This window comes from Xyrauchen texanus, chromosome 49 (genome assembly GCF_025860055.1).
Source record: "Xyrauchen texanus isolate HMW12.3.18 chromosome 49, RBS_HiC_50CHRs, whole genome shotgun sequence".
Classification (NCBI taxonomy): Eukaryota; Metazoa; Chordata; class Actinopteri; order Cypriniformes; family Catostomidae; genus Xyrauchen; species Xyrauchen texanus.
Window position 1 is genome coordinate 784,005 of NC_068324.1, and position 17,369 is coordinate 801,373.

The 17,369-nt window shown below is 42.7% G+C and overlaps 2 protein-coding genes across 5 annotated transcripts in view; one reads left to right on the plus strand and one right to left on the minus strand.

Annotated features, from left to right (window-relative positions):
- The first annotated feature begins 494 nt into the window (after positions 1 to 494).
- On the plus strand, positions 495 to 10,209 carry LOC127640143 (periphilin-1-like). 2 transcript variants are annotated; one of them, XM_052122560.1, is made up of 3 exons: positions 495 to 636; positions 1,119 to 1,238; positions 9,710 to 10,209. In XM_052122560.1, the coding sequence occupies exons 1-3, from the start codon at positions 530 to 532 to the stop codon at positions 9,747 to 9,749; spliced, it is 267 nt and encodes an 88-aa protein (XP_051978520.1). In that variant the 5' UTR covers positions 495 to 529; the 3' UTR covers positions 9,750 to 10,209. The 2 variants fall into 2 exon arrangements, with proteins under 2 accessions (XP_051978520.1, XP_051978521.1); XM_052122561.1 differs by lacking the exons at positions 495 to 636; positions 1,119 to 1,238 and adding an exon at positions 5,561 to 5,787.
- A 974-nt stretch (positions 10,210 to 11,183) lies between these two features.
- Positions 11,184 to 17,369, minus strand: part of prickle1a (prickle homolog 1a) — a 35,550-nt gene continuing 29,364 nt past the window's right edge. For all 3 annotated transcript variants that reach the window (XM_052122533.1, XM_052122534.1, XM_052122535.1), the window contains exons 4-8: positions 16,222 to 16,359; positions 14,857 to 15,060; positions 14,400 to 14,586; positions 13,444 to 14,292; positions 11,184 to 13,210 (exon numbers count right to left, since the gene is read on the minus strand). In XM_052122533.1, coding sequence (XP_051978493.1) covers positions 12,402 to 13,210; positions 13,444 to 14,292; positions 14,400 to 14,586; positions 14,857 to 15,060; positions 16,222 to 16,359 — 2,187 coding nt within the window. In that variant the 3' untranslated portion in view covers positions 11,184 to 12,401. The remainder of the gene's footprint in view (positions 13,211 to 13,443; positions 14,293 to 14,399; positions 14,587 to 14,856; positions 15,061 to 16,221; positions 16,360 to 17,369) is intronic.

Sequence of the window (17,369 nt, forward strand, 5' to 3'; positions counted from 1 at the left end):
TGTCTAAATAAATAAATAAATGTCTAAATAAATGTCTAAATAAAAAATGTCTAAATAAATGTCTAAATAAATAAATAAATGTCTAAATAAATGAATAAATATCTAAATAAATAAATGTCTAAATAAATGTCTAAATAAATAAATAAATGTCTAAATAAGTGTCTAAATAAATAAATAAATGTCTAAATAAATAAATAAATGTCTAAATAAATAAATGCAATAATATATAAATAAGGACAAAAATAAAAAATACTGATTTTTAAATGTATTTCTATGTTCTTTTTATTATATTATTTGTAATATTGTGTATATATTTATACACGCACACAATAAATATATATTTTATATTTTATTTGCATATATATACTGTATATATTGTTATTTCTTTTTAATTTAGGCAGATTTGGCCCTCCATATGTTCACGTTCCACTGAAGAAACAACGTCATACGCAGTCGGAACAACATGAGGGTGAGTAAATGATGACAATGTTAATTGTGTGTGAACCGTTCCTTTAAATGTGATGTCCTGATGTCCTTTACCGTCTCACTGTCACGTCAGAGGAAGACAGGACACACGCTGATCTCGCCGGAGGATGTAAAGATGTTCCTCCACACCGTCCTCCGTCAGCCAGCAAGGTATCGACTGAGACAAATACAAGTTATTATTACACGCTTGAAATTAAATGCGTTTGGGACTGAAAACTGTATTTACAAACAGATGTGCGTCTCCAGTGTCCCGCTTTTAAACGTCATGGACTTGTTCACAATAAGAGCAGAAACGTGTATTAAGAGCGTAAACGCTTCTGGGACTTTGGTCCTGTAATTACAGTGCAGATGATGATCGTGACCTCATCATGTTGAAATTGAAGACATTGTTGAAGAGCACAGAGACATCCTGAGGCCACTGCGGTTTATTTGCATTTCCAGAACTGAATGTACCATCTGAGGCGGTTTTGACCCTCGTCACTGAACATGACATCACTAGTTACGTAATACAAGTCTATGAAGATCATGAATGCGGTGCTTTTGAATCAATTTGACAAAGTCTCTAAAAATGTGGTTAAATGTTTAATCTTCCATGCGTGTGCATGTGCGGCCACTTCATTTCTCTTTTCCAGATATTTTTTTCCGATCTGGATGAGATTCCTGGTTTGGGTGGAGAACTCGAGGAACGTGTTGAGACTTCAGAAGAACGCCGAGCTCAAGCCATCACTACCAAAGCTGTGGAGATCGAGAAGGTGAGTTACGCACAATCGAGTTGCTCTCGCCCTTTCTAAGGACATTTCGGAGGAAATTAAGACTGTTAATAGAACGCTGAATGTAACGGGATAAGGTGGGCGAGGAGGAGGCGGGGCACACGGCTGTGTGTGTCTCCCATCCCTGTGCCTCCTGGGAACCTGGGGAGAGGGCGAGTGGGAGAGACACACAGAGAGAGAAAAACTTCGCCAGTCCCCGGACACGCCATCGCCTGGTCCTCAGGCACTCCTTCCTCCGGCGGATGACAGCCGCTTCTCTCCGGGCGATGGCAGCGAGTACTCCATTCCCTGGAGGACGGAATGGCTCCTCCGCTTCCTTGCGGATGCCGGCGGTTCCTGCGACCAGGAGTCGCGAGTTTGAATCCAGGGCGTGCTGAGTGACACCAGCCAAGTCCCCATAGCAACCAAATTGGCCCGGTTGCTAGGGAGGGTAGAGTCACATGGGGTAACCAAATTGGCCGGGTTGCTAGGGAGGGTAGAGTCACGTGAGGTAACCAAATTGGCCCGGTTGCTAGGGTGGGTAGAGTCACATGGGGTAACCATATTGGCCCGGTTGCTAGGGAGGGTAGAGTCACATGGGGTAACCAAATTGGCCCGGTTGCTAGGGAGGGTAGAGTCATGTGGGGTAACCAAATTGGCCCGGTTGCTAGGGAGGGTAGAGTCACGTGGGGTAACCAAATTGGCCCGGTTGCTAGGGAGGGTAGAGTCATGTGGGGTAACCAAATTGGCCCGGTTGCTAGGGAGGGTAGTCTCACATGGGGTAACCAAATTGGCCCGGTTGCTAGGGAGGGTAGAGTCACATGGGGTAACCTCCTCGTGGTCACTATAATGTGGTTCTCGCTCTCGGTGGGGTGTGTGGCGAGTTGTGTGTGGATGCCGCGGAGAATAGTGTGAAGCCTCCACATGCGCTACGTCTCCACGGCAACGCGCTCAATGAGTCACGTGATAAGATGCATGGATTGACGGTCTCAGACACGGAGACAACTGAGATTCGTCCTCTGACACCCAGATTGAGGCGAGTCACTACACCACCACGAGGACTCAGAGCGCATTGGGAATTGGGCGTTCCGAATTGGGAGAAAAAGAAAACTGTAAGTGCTTTTCTCACTGTGAGTTCTGCGAGTTGATAATGGCTGGGAATGATTTTACCCAGACTACATTTATCACTCCAATCAGCCTAAACGAAACACATCCACCGGAACTATTAGTGATAAAATACCTCTGAATATTCTCTAATGTGTCTCAGCCCTCAAATAACGCCCCCTCACAGACCCGCTGGTTTTACTGAGCACTGTTGTGTTTGTAATGTGTTACAGACCATTGGCGACCCTCAGTACACCCCACACAGCGAGTCGGTTCTGTTTGTGTGGTCCTCAGTTATCGAACCTTGAGATCGCGTCTTTTTTTCCCTCCAATTGAGGGTAGAAATGATGCAAACTTTGCCACTAAACAAAGAAACAGCAAGTGCACACGGGGTCAAACGCTCCCTCAGTTTCCGTAACTTCCCAGTATTCATAAATATCACGACTATAAATACAGACGCTCTCAGGGTGGAGTTCATCCTTCATCACGGCTTTTGTCATGTGTTTACTTTGTTATGTCACTGTTTTATTGCAATTGTGGCGTTGTGGTTTTGAAGATCCTGTACTGTCATGTGAAATCATGCTAATTTAAGTGCACCGTTTATTATTGTTGGTGAATCAGTGTTTTACAAGGTCTTTGAAGAGTTTTGGAAAGTGCATGACAACATTTAGTGGTATGGTTGTTAAAATACAGTCAGCATTACACATTTGGGTAAAGAAAATAAATTATAACATACGTTGTATTAAATAAACAATTAAAAATGACTGAAAATGACCCAAAGAACAGCACTGTACAGTGGGACAGTTTTACCTGCATTTGTGATTTAGTAATAGCTCAAATAAATCTCTTAATTCTTTATGTACTAATGTTAGCATGCTAAATACATGAGGGTTGGAGGCAGTAGTGTAGTCACTGTTATGGTTAGCACAAGCTCTATTCTTCACCATAATGGTAATCCACAAATTGAACAAAACATTAAACACTAACAGTCCCCCTTTATTTTCATCTTGCACTAAAACACCTGAAGTTTCATCAATGCAACTTTCATGTAGTTCCAACTCAAATGGATTTAGTAAACACCCAGAGGTTACCCAGAGGTCCTTAGTGTCAAAAAACTGCCATAAAAATATTATATATTAATATTATTTTCCACTTTAATTACAAATTTGTTTTTAACCAACATCATTCCTGATCACAACTACCAAATATTCATTTATTTTCAGGATTTAAATGCCAGTTTGTTTATATAATGCCACTGTTGTATTTTACAAACACACACACACACTCACACACACACACACACATCTGCATCATGTATTCAGTTGTCCTGCAGGTCTCTATAATAAACAGTAAATAGGGGAAAAGTTTGTATTTGCTCCACAGGATAAACATGAGGGAAATATTAAAAATGTAATTTTTGAAGTCAAGATTCTGGAATAAAAGAATAATATCATAGAATTCCTGATTTGATGCTTTACTGGCACTGGGATCAAATATTGCAGTTTTAATGAGTTTCAATGGGGACATTTGTGTCCTGAAGGTCCCGAGTGTGACTATTGTGTCCACAGTGTGTTATAGATGTGTTATAGATGTGTTATAGATGTGTTATAGGAACTGAGGTTGAAATATCAACATTCCCCCAATAAATACACACCTTTGGCAAAATGTACACCATTGCCAATAATGGCCAAAATGATCGAAAAAAACAAAAATGAAAAAGACAAAAATGACCCGAAGGTCACACAAGGGTTAAATGGATAAGACACAATAAATCAAGATGTGATGAAATATTCTAGAATTGTGTTGCTTTTGTTCATTTTAATAAAAAAAAATCTGTTTTTGAGTGTTTAATATGCAACAACAACATTTAAACCAGTCTCACGTGTGCAATAAGTATAATTTCTGCCCATGAGAAATGTCCAGTTACCATAAAGAACATGTACATTCATGTAAAAGCTGCGTGCTGATTGCATGGCCACACACATTAAAGCCTGTGTGCAAAAAAGAGAACAGCAGAAATTGATGCAATCGATCAATTAAAACGTGAGATAATTTACGTTTGCTTCAGGGTCTGTGAGCGTGGATTTCCAGAGGACGAGCTTATGCTGTTTGTGTGCTAATACACTGTAATTTGTGCTAATTAATGATTTATTTATTAGCACCAGTGTTAACACCAACAGAATAAGCGCACAGGCCTGCAGAAGAGCTGTGCTGTTATTTTTCTTCACAAAAACATCCGATTTTTTTACTGTTTGATGATAAAACATGTAAAAAAAATCCCATAGTAAGAAGTTGCAGGACTCTTTTTTTTTTATTTACTTGAGACAGTTAACAACCACATAGCAACCACCCTGAAAAACCTAGCAACCACCGGAAATACCCTAGCAACCACCGAAAATACCCTAGCAACCACCGTTTTATACCCTAGCAACCACTGAAGCATGTAATAATGAAAAATAAACATTATTTTCAAACAGAATTTCAGATACGCCCTCTGTCTTGTGTTGATCGAACAAACAGATAGTCCCGCCCCCAACTCAATGTTGTTGTGTCTGGCTGGATGGGTCGCTCAAAACAGAGACATTTTTATAGCATTTACATGTTTGCATTTATGCATTTGGCAGATGCTTTTATCCAAAGTGACTTACAGTGCACTTATTACAGGGACAATCCCCCCGGAGCAACCTGGAGTTAAGTGTCTTACTCAAGGACACAATGGTGGTGACTGTGGGGATCAAACCAGCAACCTTCTGATTACCAATGTATTATACAGTGCACTTATTACAGGGACAATCCCCCCGGAGCAACCTGGAGTTAAGTGCCTTACTCAAGGACACAATCGTGGTGACTGTGGGGATCAAACCAGCAACCTTCTGATTACCAATGTATTATACAGAGCACTTATTACAGGGACAATCCCCCCGGAGCAACCTGGAGTTAAGTGTCTTACTCAAGGACACAATGATGGTGACTGTGGGGATCAAACCAGCAACCTTCTGATTACCAGTTATGTGCTTTAGCCCACTACACCACCACCACTCTATAACCTACTCCATGGCCAGACAGCTGACAGTAGAGAAGCTGTTGTTTTGCTTCAGGACGCTCCCAGTCAACAAACTCTATGATTTGTAGCTTTTGTTGGTACAGTATGATTACAAGGGTGTGTTTGTCAGCGAGACAGTCAGCTTAAAGCTCTTGAGAACGGAGCGTGATTCGGCATTTTGAATGCGGACGGGTGTCAGAATGCTCTGCAAGTCGCCGGGATTTGACTTTGGATGTGGAGGTGTAATAAATCTTCAAATGTAGCCAGCGGCTCTGAGAGCAAACGGCCTCTAATTGAGTCTTCAGACGGGTGAACCTGGTCATTACATGTTTCTGGGAAGATTGTGGGATCTCCACTTTAACCAAGTTGAGACGAGTCACCATGAGTCGCTTTGGATTGACGCCAGTAAGTGGAAGGATTTTGCTTTAAAAACAGACAGTCAACCATGTTGTTCCAGATGTGCATTCTCTCTTCTGTGGAACACAAAATATTTGTTTAATACTTTGAAGGATCTTCACGCTGGTTTGTCCATACAATGAAAAAGGCAACAAAACTTCTAAAAGTACCATAAAAGTATCTGTGAAGTCAATGTTTTGTCCAGCTTGAGTGCATGCGGTCATTACAGCAAAAAGGCGGCATACCAAATTCAAAAACCGTCTCAATTTTTCCATGTAGCATTTCAAAACATACAATCATTTTATGAATCAAATTACTATGACAACAGGTTCATTTTTAATTAGCAACGCGCAACGTAGAAGTGTTTCCACTTACATTAAGGGTGTGTCCACACTTGTAGTCCGGTTCTGTTGGTTCTGTTGGTCCGGACCAAAAAAGAAAATGATACATTTAGTCGTGGTTCGTTTATCGTTCACACTGGCATTTTAAACACCGAACCTAACCATATAAAACCAAAGGCATGGAGAAAAAGTCACAACCTGATTGGACAGATTTTATGACATATATTTTTGTGACAGAACATGCCCGTCATCTAAAACAATGCTGCTACAAACTAAGAGATGATAATAAAATGTGTAAAAAAGTCAAAACAGCGGCAGGAATTCCTCCGTTGCACACACAGATGAAGATATGCTGCGAGGACGCCTGACGGCGGTTCCGACGCCTGTCCCGAACTGTAATGTATCGCTCCTATGATGAGAAGAACCAGGCGTGCTTGAGGTCATTATTAGGCGAATTACTTCCTGTTATTGGTCCGTTTAGACGTCTTTTGTCCATGTTGCTTCATATATCAATCGGACCCCACCAGAGTTTGTTTGGAAGCGGGCAGAGACCCAATATTCAGGTGGCCCTCTTGTTTGGTGCGGATGGCAGCATCAGTACCGCCGCTCCCTACGCACAAACTCCCTACCATCTTACCCTAGGAGGGCACCAGAAAGTCCACCGGCTGCGTTTACTCACACGTTATACGTTATTCAAGGACCCGAAAGCAGCTGCGGAAAAAAGACGAACGCTTCACGCTTATATCACGCGAATACCCCCCCACGCCCGTCCACCTGGAACTCACTTTGGCCAGCGGCGGCCCTGGGCAGCAATAACAGAGCAATCGTACCAGAGTTCGTGTTAATCAAAAGTGTGAACACCCCCTTAGAAATAAACTAGAACTTGAGTGATGTAGATTTGTTTGGCATTTTGAGTTGCCGTTTTAAAAACGAGGACATTATGATGGAATCTGACATTACGGAGACCTGCTTGGTGCTCCTTTTGATAGACTGCAGACCTCTTTCAATCTCTCGCTCTGTTTTTGCGCTGGATCGGACTGGACAAACACTCTCTTTAAGAGGAAACAGACATCGTCCTCTGTTGAAGCTGTGCTGATAATCTTTGAGTCCTGAGAGCGGTTCTGTGTTTTCTCTCAAGCTCAGAATTAAACCAATGAGACTCGTGAATGGCAGCAAATCAGGAGTCAAAAGCGAACGTAACTTGAACTTTGGGAGCCGAATGAATTGCCGCTTCCTGTCCTGAACGCCTCCCCCGTTGTCTGTCTGTTTGATTAGACTTGACCTCTGACCCTAGCCCATCTCATGAAGGTTTGTGTGTTATTACTAACTTTGTTTCCTCCAGTGGAGACTGAAAGTTTGGTTTCGGTCAATAGTATTCACTGTATATTTTTATGGACGTGTGGTATGAACAAAATGGTCAAAACGGCCAGTCCTACTTCTAATCATTCCGGATCTCTCCTCTTGTTCCAACTAGCCGTTTCTCCGAGTTTGAGAACCTTGTTCTCCAGAATTCTAGAAACTTCTTCAGGGTGATTCAAAGTAATTCACCCGACTCAAACGCTCTTGATTATACAGTAGTTTCGAAATTCCAAAAATGCTTATTGAACCTGGAACATTCCTTTAAAACCTGACAGGATGTGTTGGTTTGGGTTTATGAGGTATTCCCTACAGCAGAGATCTCTCACCTTCAGGTATTGAAGGGGCCTTCAGACATGTCGCACCTGGGACATTTGCGGGGCATAATAAACCTCTTAACCACCATTTCTGCACGTCTTTAAACCTCAGGGGGAATTTGTTGGACTTTAAAGGTGGGTGTGAAATAACTTCACAGTTCGCTAACTAGTCTTAACACTTTCTGTCACACACCTGTTGCTGGACATCTTCCCACGGTATTGGACCCGGAATATATGGCCGTTACCTTCAATTGACTAATACACTGGAGGTTTGTCGTTTAGTTCACAATGAAGCGGCTTTGTCAATCTCTTTAAAATCCACACGAGACAAGTTATCATCCACCAACTATACACCGATCAGCCAGTAGATCCCCCTCGTGCCGCTCCCCCTCTGCCCCGTCGAGGCATGGACCCCACAAGACCTCTGAAGGCATCCTGTGTTATCTGCCACCAAGACGTAAGTCTTGTAAGCGAGGTGGGGCCTCTATGGATTGGACTTGTTGGTCCAGCACATCCCATAGATGATCAATGGGATTGAGATCTGGAGAATTTGGAGGCCGAGTCAATCATGTTCCTCAAACCATTCCTGAACAGTTTTGCAGTGTGGCAGGGCGCATTATCCTGCTGAATGAGGGCACTGCCATCAGGGTATACCGTTGCCATGAAGGGGTGTACGTGGTCTGCAACAATCTTTAAGTAGGTGGTACATGTCAAAGTAACATCCATATGAATGCCAGGACCCTAGGTGTCCCAGCAGAACATTGCCCAGAGCATCACAGTGCCCCTGCCAGCTTCCCATAGAGCTTCCTGCCGCCATCTCTTCCCCACGTAAATGACGCACATGCACCCGGCCGTCCATGTGATCTAAAAGAAAACGTGATTCATCAGACCAGGCCACCTTCTTCCATTGCTCCATGGTCCAGTTGTGACCCTCACTTGCCCATTTGTAGGTGCTTTCGGCGGTGGGCAGGGGTCAGCATGGGCACAGAAATTCAAGAACTGACTGTTCACTTGCTGCCTAATATATCTAATATATGCCACCGCTTGACAGGTGCCACTGTAACAAGATAATAAATGTTATTCACTTCACCTGTCAGTGGTTTTAATGGTTTTAATGATGGCTTCCGCAGAATGCGAACGTCAGCTCGCCCCTTGTGTGTTTATTAAATATTTTGACTAATATGGTAATGCTTTCAGCAGCTAATACTTCTGTGGTTTTTTCAGCTGTTTTTAACATATCTAATGTTCAAAGCCTTTGTAGAATAGCAGATATACACACATTTGTGTTGGCGCATTTATGTAGAATTCAACTGATCGTTGCCGCTAGCAACTAATCTATGCTGTGCATTGTTCCTAACAAACACCCCTTTATAACAAAGTTCTTCCATGTTGTAATTTAAAGAATTTACACATTTTGCCCCACAATCAGCACAGAAAAAGTGAAAAGGTGCATTTTCTGTAAAAGCCATATATACGGGACAACAAAAAGTTTTCATCCATGAATAATATTTAAGATAAGTGATAAACTCCAGGAGGTTTTCGAGGTGATTTGAGAGTTTATCTGGTTTTATAAGAATGTCATTTCTGCGACTCTAGCGTCACCGAACAGAATTGCAAAGAAATTATAATAATAATAATAATAATAATTTTCAAAGCAGCTTTCCGAATACGTCCCTCATCTGCTGTTGTACGAACCGTCAGATAGTCTCGCCCCGACTCGCGCCATCGGGTGAGTAAAGTTGGGCGGGTTGCTCAAAACAAGCGATTACAGTTTTCAAGAAAATGAACCTCTGAATGACTTCTAGTGTCTCTGCATATTAATCTGGCATAGAAGTATTTTAACACTGTGAATATCACATACCTCAGCTGTTGGACTCCTCGGAGATATTAAAGCTGAATCATTCCCATCTGTTCCAGTTGTACAAACAGGACTGTGAGACTTTGGGAACGGTGGTGAAGATGCTGATAGCCACAGGTCCGACTCTTGAACGGAAACTTCTGTCGGCGCTGAAAAAGAACCTGGTTGACATCAGAGAACGAAGCCTGGAGAACTTCCGCCAGTTCATCTCTGAGGACATCCTTAAAACCGACCAGAGTGCCAAACGTAACCTCGATCCATAACTGGACCTTCAAGAATTTAATCTGACTACCTCAACTGGAATAAACACACACTAAATGAACAGTTTAGAGGTAATTGTGAATTTATTTGTTTAGCCAATTTTACCCAGTTTTTGCATTGTTCAGCGCAAATAATAAATGTTTTTAAAGCTTATTTGTTAAGTAATTTTGTACGAACAAGAACACATTAGTGGCTCACCAGTTATCCTATAGTATAACTGACTGTAATAGTATATTAGTATATTAATAGTAGTATATATATATATATATATATATAGTTGAAAAACTGTATGGGTATATATGGGTATTATATCGTTATTTAGGTCAATTACCGAAGTTCATATGGTGACTCGTTCATTTTGTTGCATGTCTGGATTTTTCTTCACATGTTTTCATTCCTAATTAAAATTTTGTATTTTTGACTTGTGCACAATGTTTAACAGGTGCTTTAGAACTCAATATTAAACAATTTGCTGCTTATTCAAACAATAGTTGTGTCGACATGTTTTGTTTTTCTTCACTTTTGTCAAACTGTGCATTGGGTCACGGGTGTGTACATTGTGTCACGGGTGTGTGCATTGGGTCACGGGTGTGTGCATTGGGTCACGGGTGTGAGCATTGGGTCACGGGTGTGTGCATTGGGTCACGGGTGTGTGCATTGGGTCACGGGTGTGTACATTGTGTCACGGGTGTGTGCATTGGGTCACGGGTGTGTGCATTGGGTCACGGGTGTGAGCATTGGGTCACGGGTCACGGGTGTGCGCGTTGGGTCACGGGTGGGCGCGTTGGGTCACGGGTGGGCGCGTTGGGTCACGGGTGTGCGCCTTGGGTCACGGGTGTGCGCCTTGGGTCACGGGTGTGCGCGCGTTGGGTCACGGGTGTGCGTGCGTTGGGTCACGGGTGTGCGCGTTGGGTCACGGGTGTGTGTGCGTTGGGTCACGGGTGTGCGCGTTGGGTCACGGGTGTGCGCATTGGGTCATGGGTGTGTGTGCATTGGGTCACGGGTGTGCGTTGGGTCACGGGTGTGTGCGTTGGGTCACGGGTGTGCGTTGGGTCACGGGTGTGTGCGTTGGGTCACGGGTGTGTGCGTTGGGTCACGGGTGTGCATTTTTCTTAAAACCTTTTATTCAATGCAACAATTTACTTTTGAATGATTTTGCAATTCGTTCCATTCGTGCTTTAAGAATGAGGCCCATTTTGCATATCAGACAGTAATTCATTGTGTTAATTAGAGCGGGTCTGCAGGCAAAAGACATGGACACAGAATTGGTCTAAAGATATAATTCATATATTTTTATTATTAGCCTTAAATTCCAGTTTGCATTCATACAGATTACAGTGTTCTGTCTTTATGATCAACAATAACATCACCTCCAAACAGGCTCTGGATAATGCGCGTCATGTACGTGTCGCAGTAACATGCAGTAAGATTTCCTGCAATGCTTTTGGCCGTGGCATGTTATACATTTATTTTTAAAACCCTGATTAACAAAAGTTGAATCTCTGCAAACATTTGTTATGTAAAACATTTATCAAGAAGCATTCTTTAAAAAAAAACTTTTGAAACTCAGGGATATAAAAATATTAGCTTTAACATTTTACAATATATATACATCCATATTTGCAATGTTAAATTATTCTCTTTGTTAGTTTCTAAAAGTGGCTTCATAAATATAATATTCTTTTGATTCTTTCAAAGACTACAATCACTTTAGCACCTATTGTGCATTGCTGTGGCAATTAAACATGGTTTGGAAACTGCGTTGGCCTACAAAGTCAATGCATGGGAAGACAGGTCTTGAACTTAAAGACAATTGCAATCAAATAGAAAGAGCAACCACTGGACCAAGATGCAAGGTGCGTTCACCCTGACAGCGATTCAATCGCTGGAGGTCACCAAGTCTTTCTGCTGCTGGTTGCTAGATGGCATTTCTACTTGACTGCAGTATCCAACTGTATCAGGCGGGCAGATCACGTCACTCACTTTATTCACATTGGTAATAGCTGCATTGTATCACTGTTCATTTGCATTCATTTTCATAAAGCTGCTCATCTTAAGGCCTAGGTTATACTTCGTTTTTCCACGTGCCATTACATCTTGCACACAGTCGATCGTTATGGCCATATGGCTGCGTCTAAAACATGTGCACTACAAAGCATTGTGATACTCTTTATTCAATGACGTGCACTGACACGGACCGTCAACATATCTTGAAAAACTGGGCTGCACTAGATAGTACATGCATACTGTGCTGAAGAAGACATTTCCATTGCACACTGTGCTCGAGACGTAGCGGCATGCAGAAAACCGAAGTATATTCTGGCCAACTATCACCAATGGCCGCTCTCGCTAATGTCTCTGGAAACCTCCAACTCTCTAAATGAATGACCGTTTGCAGTGTTGCTGCAATGTTCAATGTAGGATTAAATCTACATTAAATCTAGTTTATAGACAGATGCAAATTCAGAGTCAACGGTTTCGTATTCTGTTCTACGAAATGATGCAGTTTTTGCCCTTTCGTCCTCGCTTCTGTTTGGACTTTGTCCGTGTGCCGAAGGGAAGTTCGTCGGCGTAATACTGGTACCGAGGTTGTCTTGGTTGGGGAATTGGCTGACCCAAGAAAAAGCCTTCCTCCTCTGATTCAGACGATGAAGAGGAACAGGTAGAGCACCAATCATCTTCATCACCATACAGAGAAAGAAACCGGTCCGCAGCCTGGTTGGGCAATCTGTCGGAATCAGCGTGTCCATAGCAGGCGTTTGTACTTGGCTGACACTGCCGATGGGCCTCTTTGAAGCTCCTTGAAGCCTTTTCTTTGGGCAAAATGTTAAGTGTGTTATCCGAGCGAGATTTTCGACTCCTGCGTCGCCTGTGGTGATGCCGATGACTGTGCTGGTCTTGCTCGTCAAACCGATACGATCGCCTACGTGTGCGTTCACTCATGGGAGCCGGTCGTACCACCAAGTCGTCATACCGTCCATTATCTACCACATCATCTGAGAACTTCACCTGCTGCGGTTTGGACTGGGACTTGGCCCTTCTTAAAACGGGTACATGAGGCGGTTTGGGCCTGTCCTCTGGGATTGGGACCACCTGCTCCAGGCCCTCCTGTTCAATGAGATCCACACGCTCCAGCTCAGACGTGAGGCTCTTGAGGGAGTTGGTGCTTCTGTGCAGCATTGAGGAGTTCAGCGTTCCCATGTTGCTCATGTTATCGCAGTTCTCATTTTGAAGCCCAGAGAACTTTTGGAGAGAGTAGAGCAATGGTTTGTCTTTCATATCCCCATCGATGGAAGTACCTGAAATGATAGAAGCAGCAATTGTTCAGCACTGCAAATGCAAATCTACAAGTAGAATTTGAGACATGCCAAGCCTCATTTACCCTTTTAAATATGTATGCTAATTTGTGTCACAAGCACTTTGCGCAAGATGTAGCTACATGCATAAAACCGAACTTTGGTTATCTTTGGCCTTTACATATTTCAGTGTGCTCTTGACAAATACACACTTCCATCGATTCTTCTCGTCTCACCTGTGATGTTGGAGAGCGCCAAGGAATCCATCGAGTCTCTGACGTTGTGCTCGGCTTGTTCAAGTTCATCCGTGATGCACTCCAGCGAGTCATTATACCACTGTTTATCTTCATGTTTAAAGCTGGCTCCATGCTCTTGATCCAGCTCCTGGAGTTTTCTGCTGCTCGCAGGTCCAGGGTGACTACCGTAGGCGGAATCGCCCAGGCCATCCTGGGACTGTGCCCAGTGCATGTCCGCCTTGTACTTTTTACTGGCCAGGTTCCCGTTCCCAACACTACCAGACACCCTTGACTCGGTCTGGTTTTTGACCTCAGAGTCGGTCATCCAGAGGTCAGTTGGCCTGCCGTCCTCTGGCTGCTGGAACATGCCATGTTCTCCAAACTTGAGGAGGAGTTGGGTCATGTAGTCATCATGCTCAGCCCAATCCTCGTGGTCTTCCACCGCTTCTTGCTCCTCTCGGTTTCTCCAAAACTGGTTGTCTGCAAAGCTCAACTGGGACAGCTTGTTGGACAAGGTGTCATCAGCGTTGCCCGTGAGTCCGGGGAACTTATAGTTGGCCGCCGGAGAGAAGAGAAGAGACTGTCGACATTGATCTGCAGAGCGACTACTTTTTTCCATCCTCACATTGCGCCGTGACTCTCGAGATCTTCCGGACTGAAATGCTGAATCGGAAGAATCAGAGGCCTGAATGTCGTCACCCATGCTGCAGTCCCTGGAACAATATATTCTGCCTTGTTTGGGTAAAAACGGACAACCGAGCAAGGACGTCTTGCACTGAGCACAGCTGAAGCAAGCGTCGGTGGCGTGCCAATGAAGACCATCATGCGTCATTTGGGCATGGTCCACTCCTAGAAGAAAGTAAACAAGAGAAGGTGGTCAGCTTTTCAAGGACAAAAGTGGAACGTTGTTTGTGGTAAATGACATTGAGACGTCCATGAGAGACATGTAGGCTTACCAATGTGTTCCCCACAGGCGTCGCAGTATTCGGCGTACAGAGACTCAAAGCAACCACAACAGTATGGCCGACCGTCCTTCATGATGTACCGTTGACCACCCAGGACGGTCTCGCATTCGAAGCAGGCAAAGTGCTTCATATGCCAGTGCCGACCCTCTGCCTCCGTGCATTCGTCCGCAAAAATAATCTGAGAAAGCAAAGACACCAACGATTAAATAAGGGCCTCCATCACATGACCCGTTTTATTTATAGAAATACAAGTGATTTGATCAAACTGTTGAAATTAAAGAAATTTGGAAAAATGCAAACAACTATTTATATCCATGATGGTAACTGGGTGCCACTTTTATGTACTGGTCATGTGACCACAATATACTACCGATTAAAAAGTATATTATTAAACATTAATTTGAACTAAAGCTGATTAGTGTAGACGTTCTTGAAAAGCGAAGCTCACCTCATCGCAGGCGGAACAGCGCGGCTTTAACAGTTCAGCGTGATGTCGACCGCAGTGGATATTCCCGTCGTGGTAGAAGTAAATGAGATCCACCACCAGCTCATTGCAGGTGGAGCAGCTGAAGCACGCTGGATGCCAACACTGTCCAGGTCTCGCTCGTGAAGCAAACACCACCATCTCCCCTCCACCGATGCTCTCCGAGCACTGAAGAGACAACATGAGGATTCAATGACAGTAATCAGCCTCAAACAGTCACTTCCTTTAAGTGCACCTATTATGGTTTTTAAACGTGCCTAATTTAGTTTTAAAGGTCTCATACAACAGATTTACATGCATCCAAGCTCAAAAAACACTTTAATTTGCTCATAATTTGAATTGCAGCTTTACATTTTTTTCCCCAGTGTCAAAAACGACTCGTTCAATGATCCGTTCTAAAGCATTCATTCTAAACTCCTCCTTTCAGAGAACATACTCTGCTCTGATTGGTCCGTTCTAAAGCATTCGTTCTAAACTCCTCCTTTCAGAGAGCATACTCTGCTCTGATTGGTCCATTCATTCTAAACTCCTCCTTTCAGAGAGCATACTCTGCTCTGATTGGTCCATTCATTCTAAACTCCTCCTTTCAGAGAGCATACTCTGCTCTGATTGGTCCATTCATTCTAAACTCCTCCTTTCAGAGAGCCTACTCTGCTCTGATTGGTCCGTTCTAAAGCATTCATTCTAAACTCCTCCTTTCAGAGAGCCTACTCTGCTCTGATTGGTCCGTTCTAAAGCATTCATTCTAAACTCCTCCTTTCAGAGAGCATACTCTGCTCTGATTGGTCCCTTCTAAAGCATTCGTTCTAAACTCCTCCTTTCAGAGAGCATACTCTGCTCTGATTGGTCCATTCATTCTAAACTCCTCCTTTCAGAGAGCCTACTCTGCTCTGATTGGTCCATTTATTCTAAACTCCTCCTTTCAGAGAGCATACTCTGCTCTGATTGGTCCATTCATTCTAAACTCCTCCTTTCAGAGAGCATACTCTGCTCTGATTGATGAGATGTCTGTTGTGATTGGTCTACCGCTTAGTGTAGTGTTTGAGGGTGGGTCAAAGCTGTTTGCGAGCAGCTAATGAAGACCAAAGGCGGGGTTTTTGTTACCAAATTACATATGTTAGTTCAGGAAGTAAGTCTGGAATTACTAACGACTCGTTTCAGGTGTTCAGGATCGTTCTTTTTTTTGGGAGTCAATAACTCCATTTGTGGTGCACTTTGATTTGTGAAACTTTGCAAAATTTTATAACACACAACATGAACGGTAATATCTGAAAAACCATAATAGTTGCTCTTTAAGCATTTCTTTCAGAAAAAGGTTTAAACACCTACATGTTCACAGGTGGCATGATGCAGAGTCTGTGGCAGCAGTTTCAGGGTTCCTCGCCCGAGAGCTTCCTTCTTTCTCTGAACGCTGAACATGTGAAGCTCCTTCTTCTCTTCTTCACTGAGGGACTGGCAGTATCGCACCTGAACGAGACGTTTAAAACATGTTTGCTGTCAAACTATTAGGGTAGATGCATTTAGCAGACCACATGAGCACAGAGGAAGTGTTGTTTAAAGCCTCATTTATACGACACGTGAAGCCAAACGTTTTCTCCTGATCGACCTAAAGCACCCTAGGCGAACGAAGCCTGCGCTTACACAATGCACTGCGTTGTCTTAAAATTAGACCGGTGAGGAAAATTAATAAAGAACGTCACGTCTAAATTACACCCACGATTAGTTTTAACCAATCATAGACGCTTGCCGATTAGCAGAGTTCTCCAAAGTCAAAAATATCAGGGAACAGGAGAAATATCACTAAATGAACACCTTACCAGAACAAAAGCACAAGTTTGTCATGATTTTTAAGCAAACCGGTTAACCCAGTAAGTATCTATTAGCCTTCAGGATGTCCAGTGAATTCTGCGTAAGGGATGTTGACAAGATTCTCTGAGGTGATAAAAATGTAAAATATTTAAAACAATCTAGTTTAACTAGTTTATCTGTGTTTGAAGTGTGTAGAAATGTTACATTGTGTCCATGTTGGTTTCAAATTTAAAAAATTTAACAGTAATTATATATATATATATGTGTGTGTGTGTTTTACAAATACTGTGATTTAAAAAAAATATATATTTTTTTTTGACTATTAAATGTCAAAATATCCAATATTTTTAAAAGCTTCACACAGTCATGAGGGTCTAAAGGTGGTTTTCTCTGTTTTATGGGAATTTTAACACATGAACAGAACGACTACCTGCATTGATTTGTGGACAAACGTTTTTCAAAAATGTATATTTTTATAAATAAAACAAAATTGTTTCACTGAAAAAATCCTACTTATGCCAATTTTTTTTCATTTTTTTCCCCCAATAATTTCAGCTTTTAATGAGACTTAATTTTTACTGCCTCCGGATGGTTAAACCACATGACTATTATTTAATCCATAGATCAATAATGACACCTTTTCTACAATGGACATGTTTTGAATTACT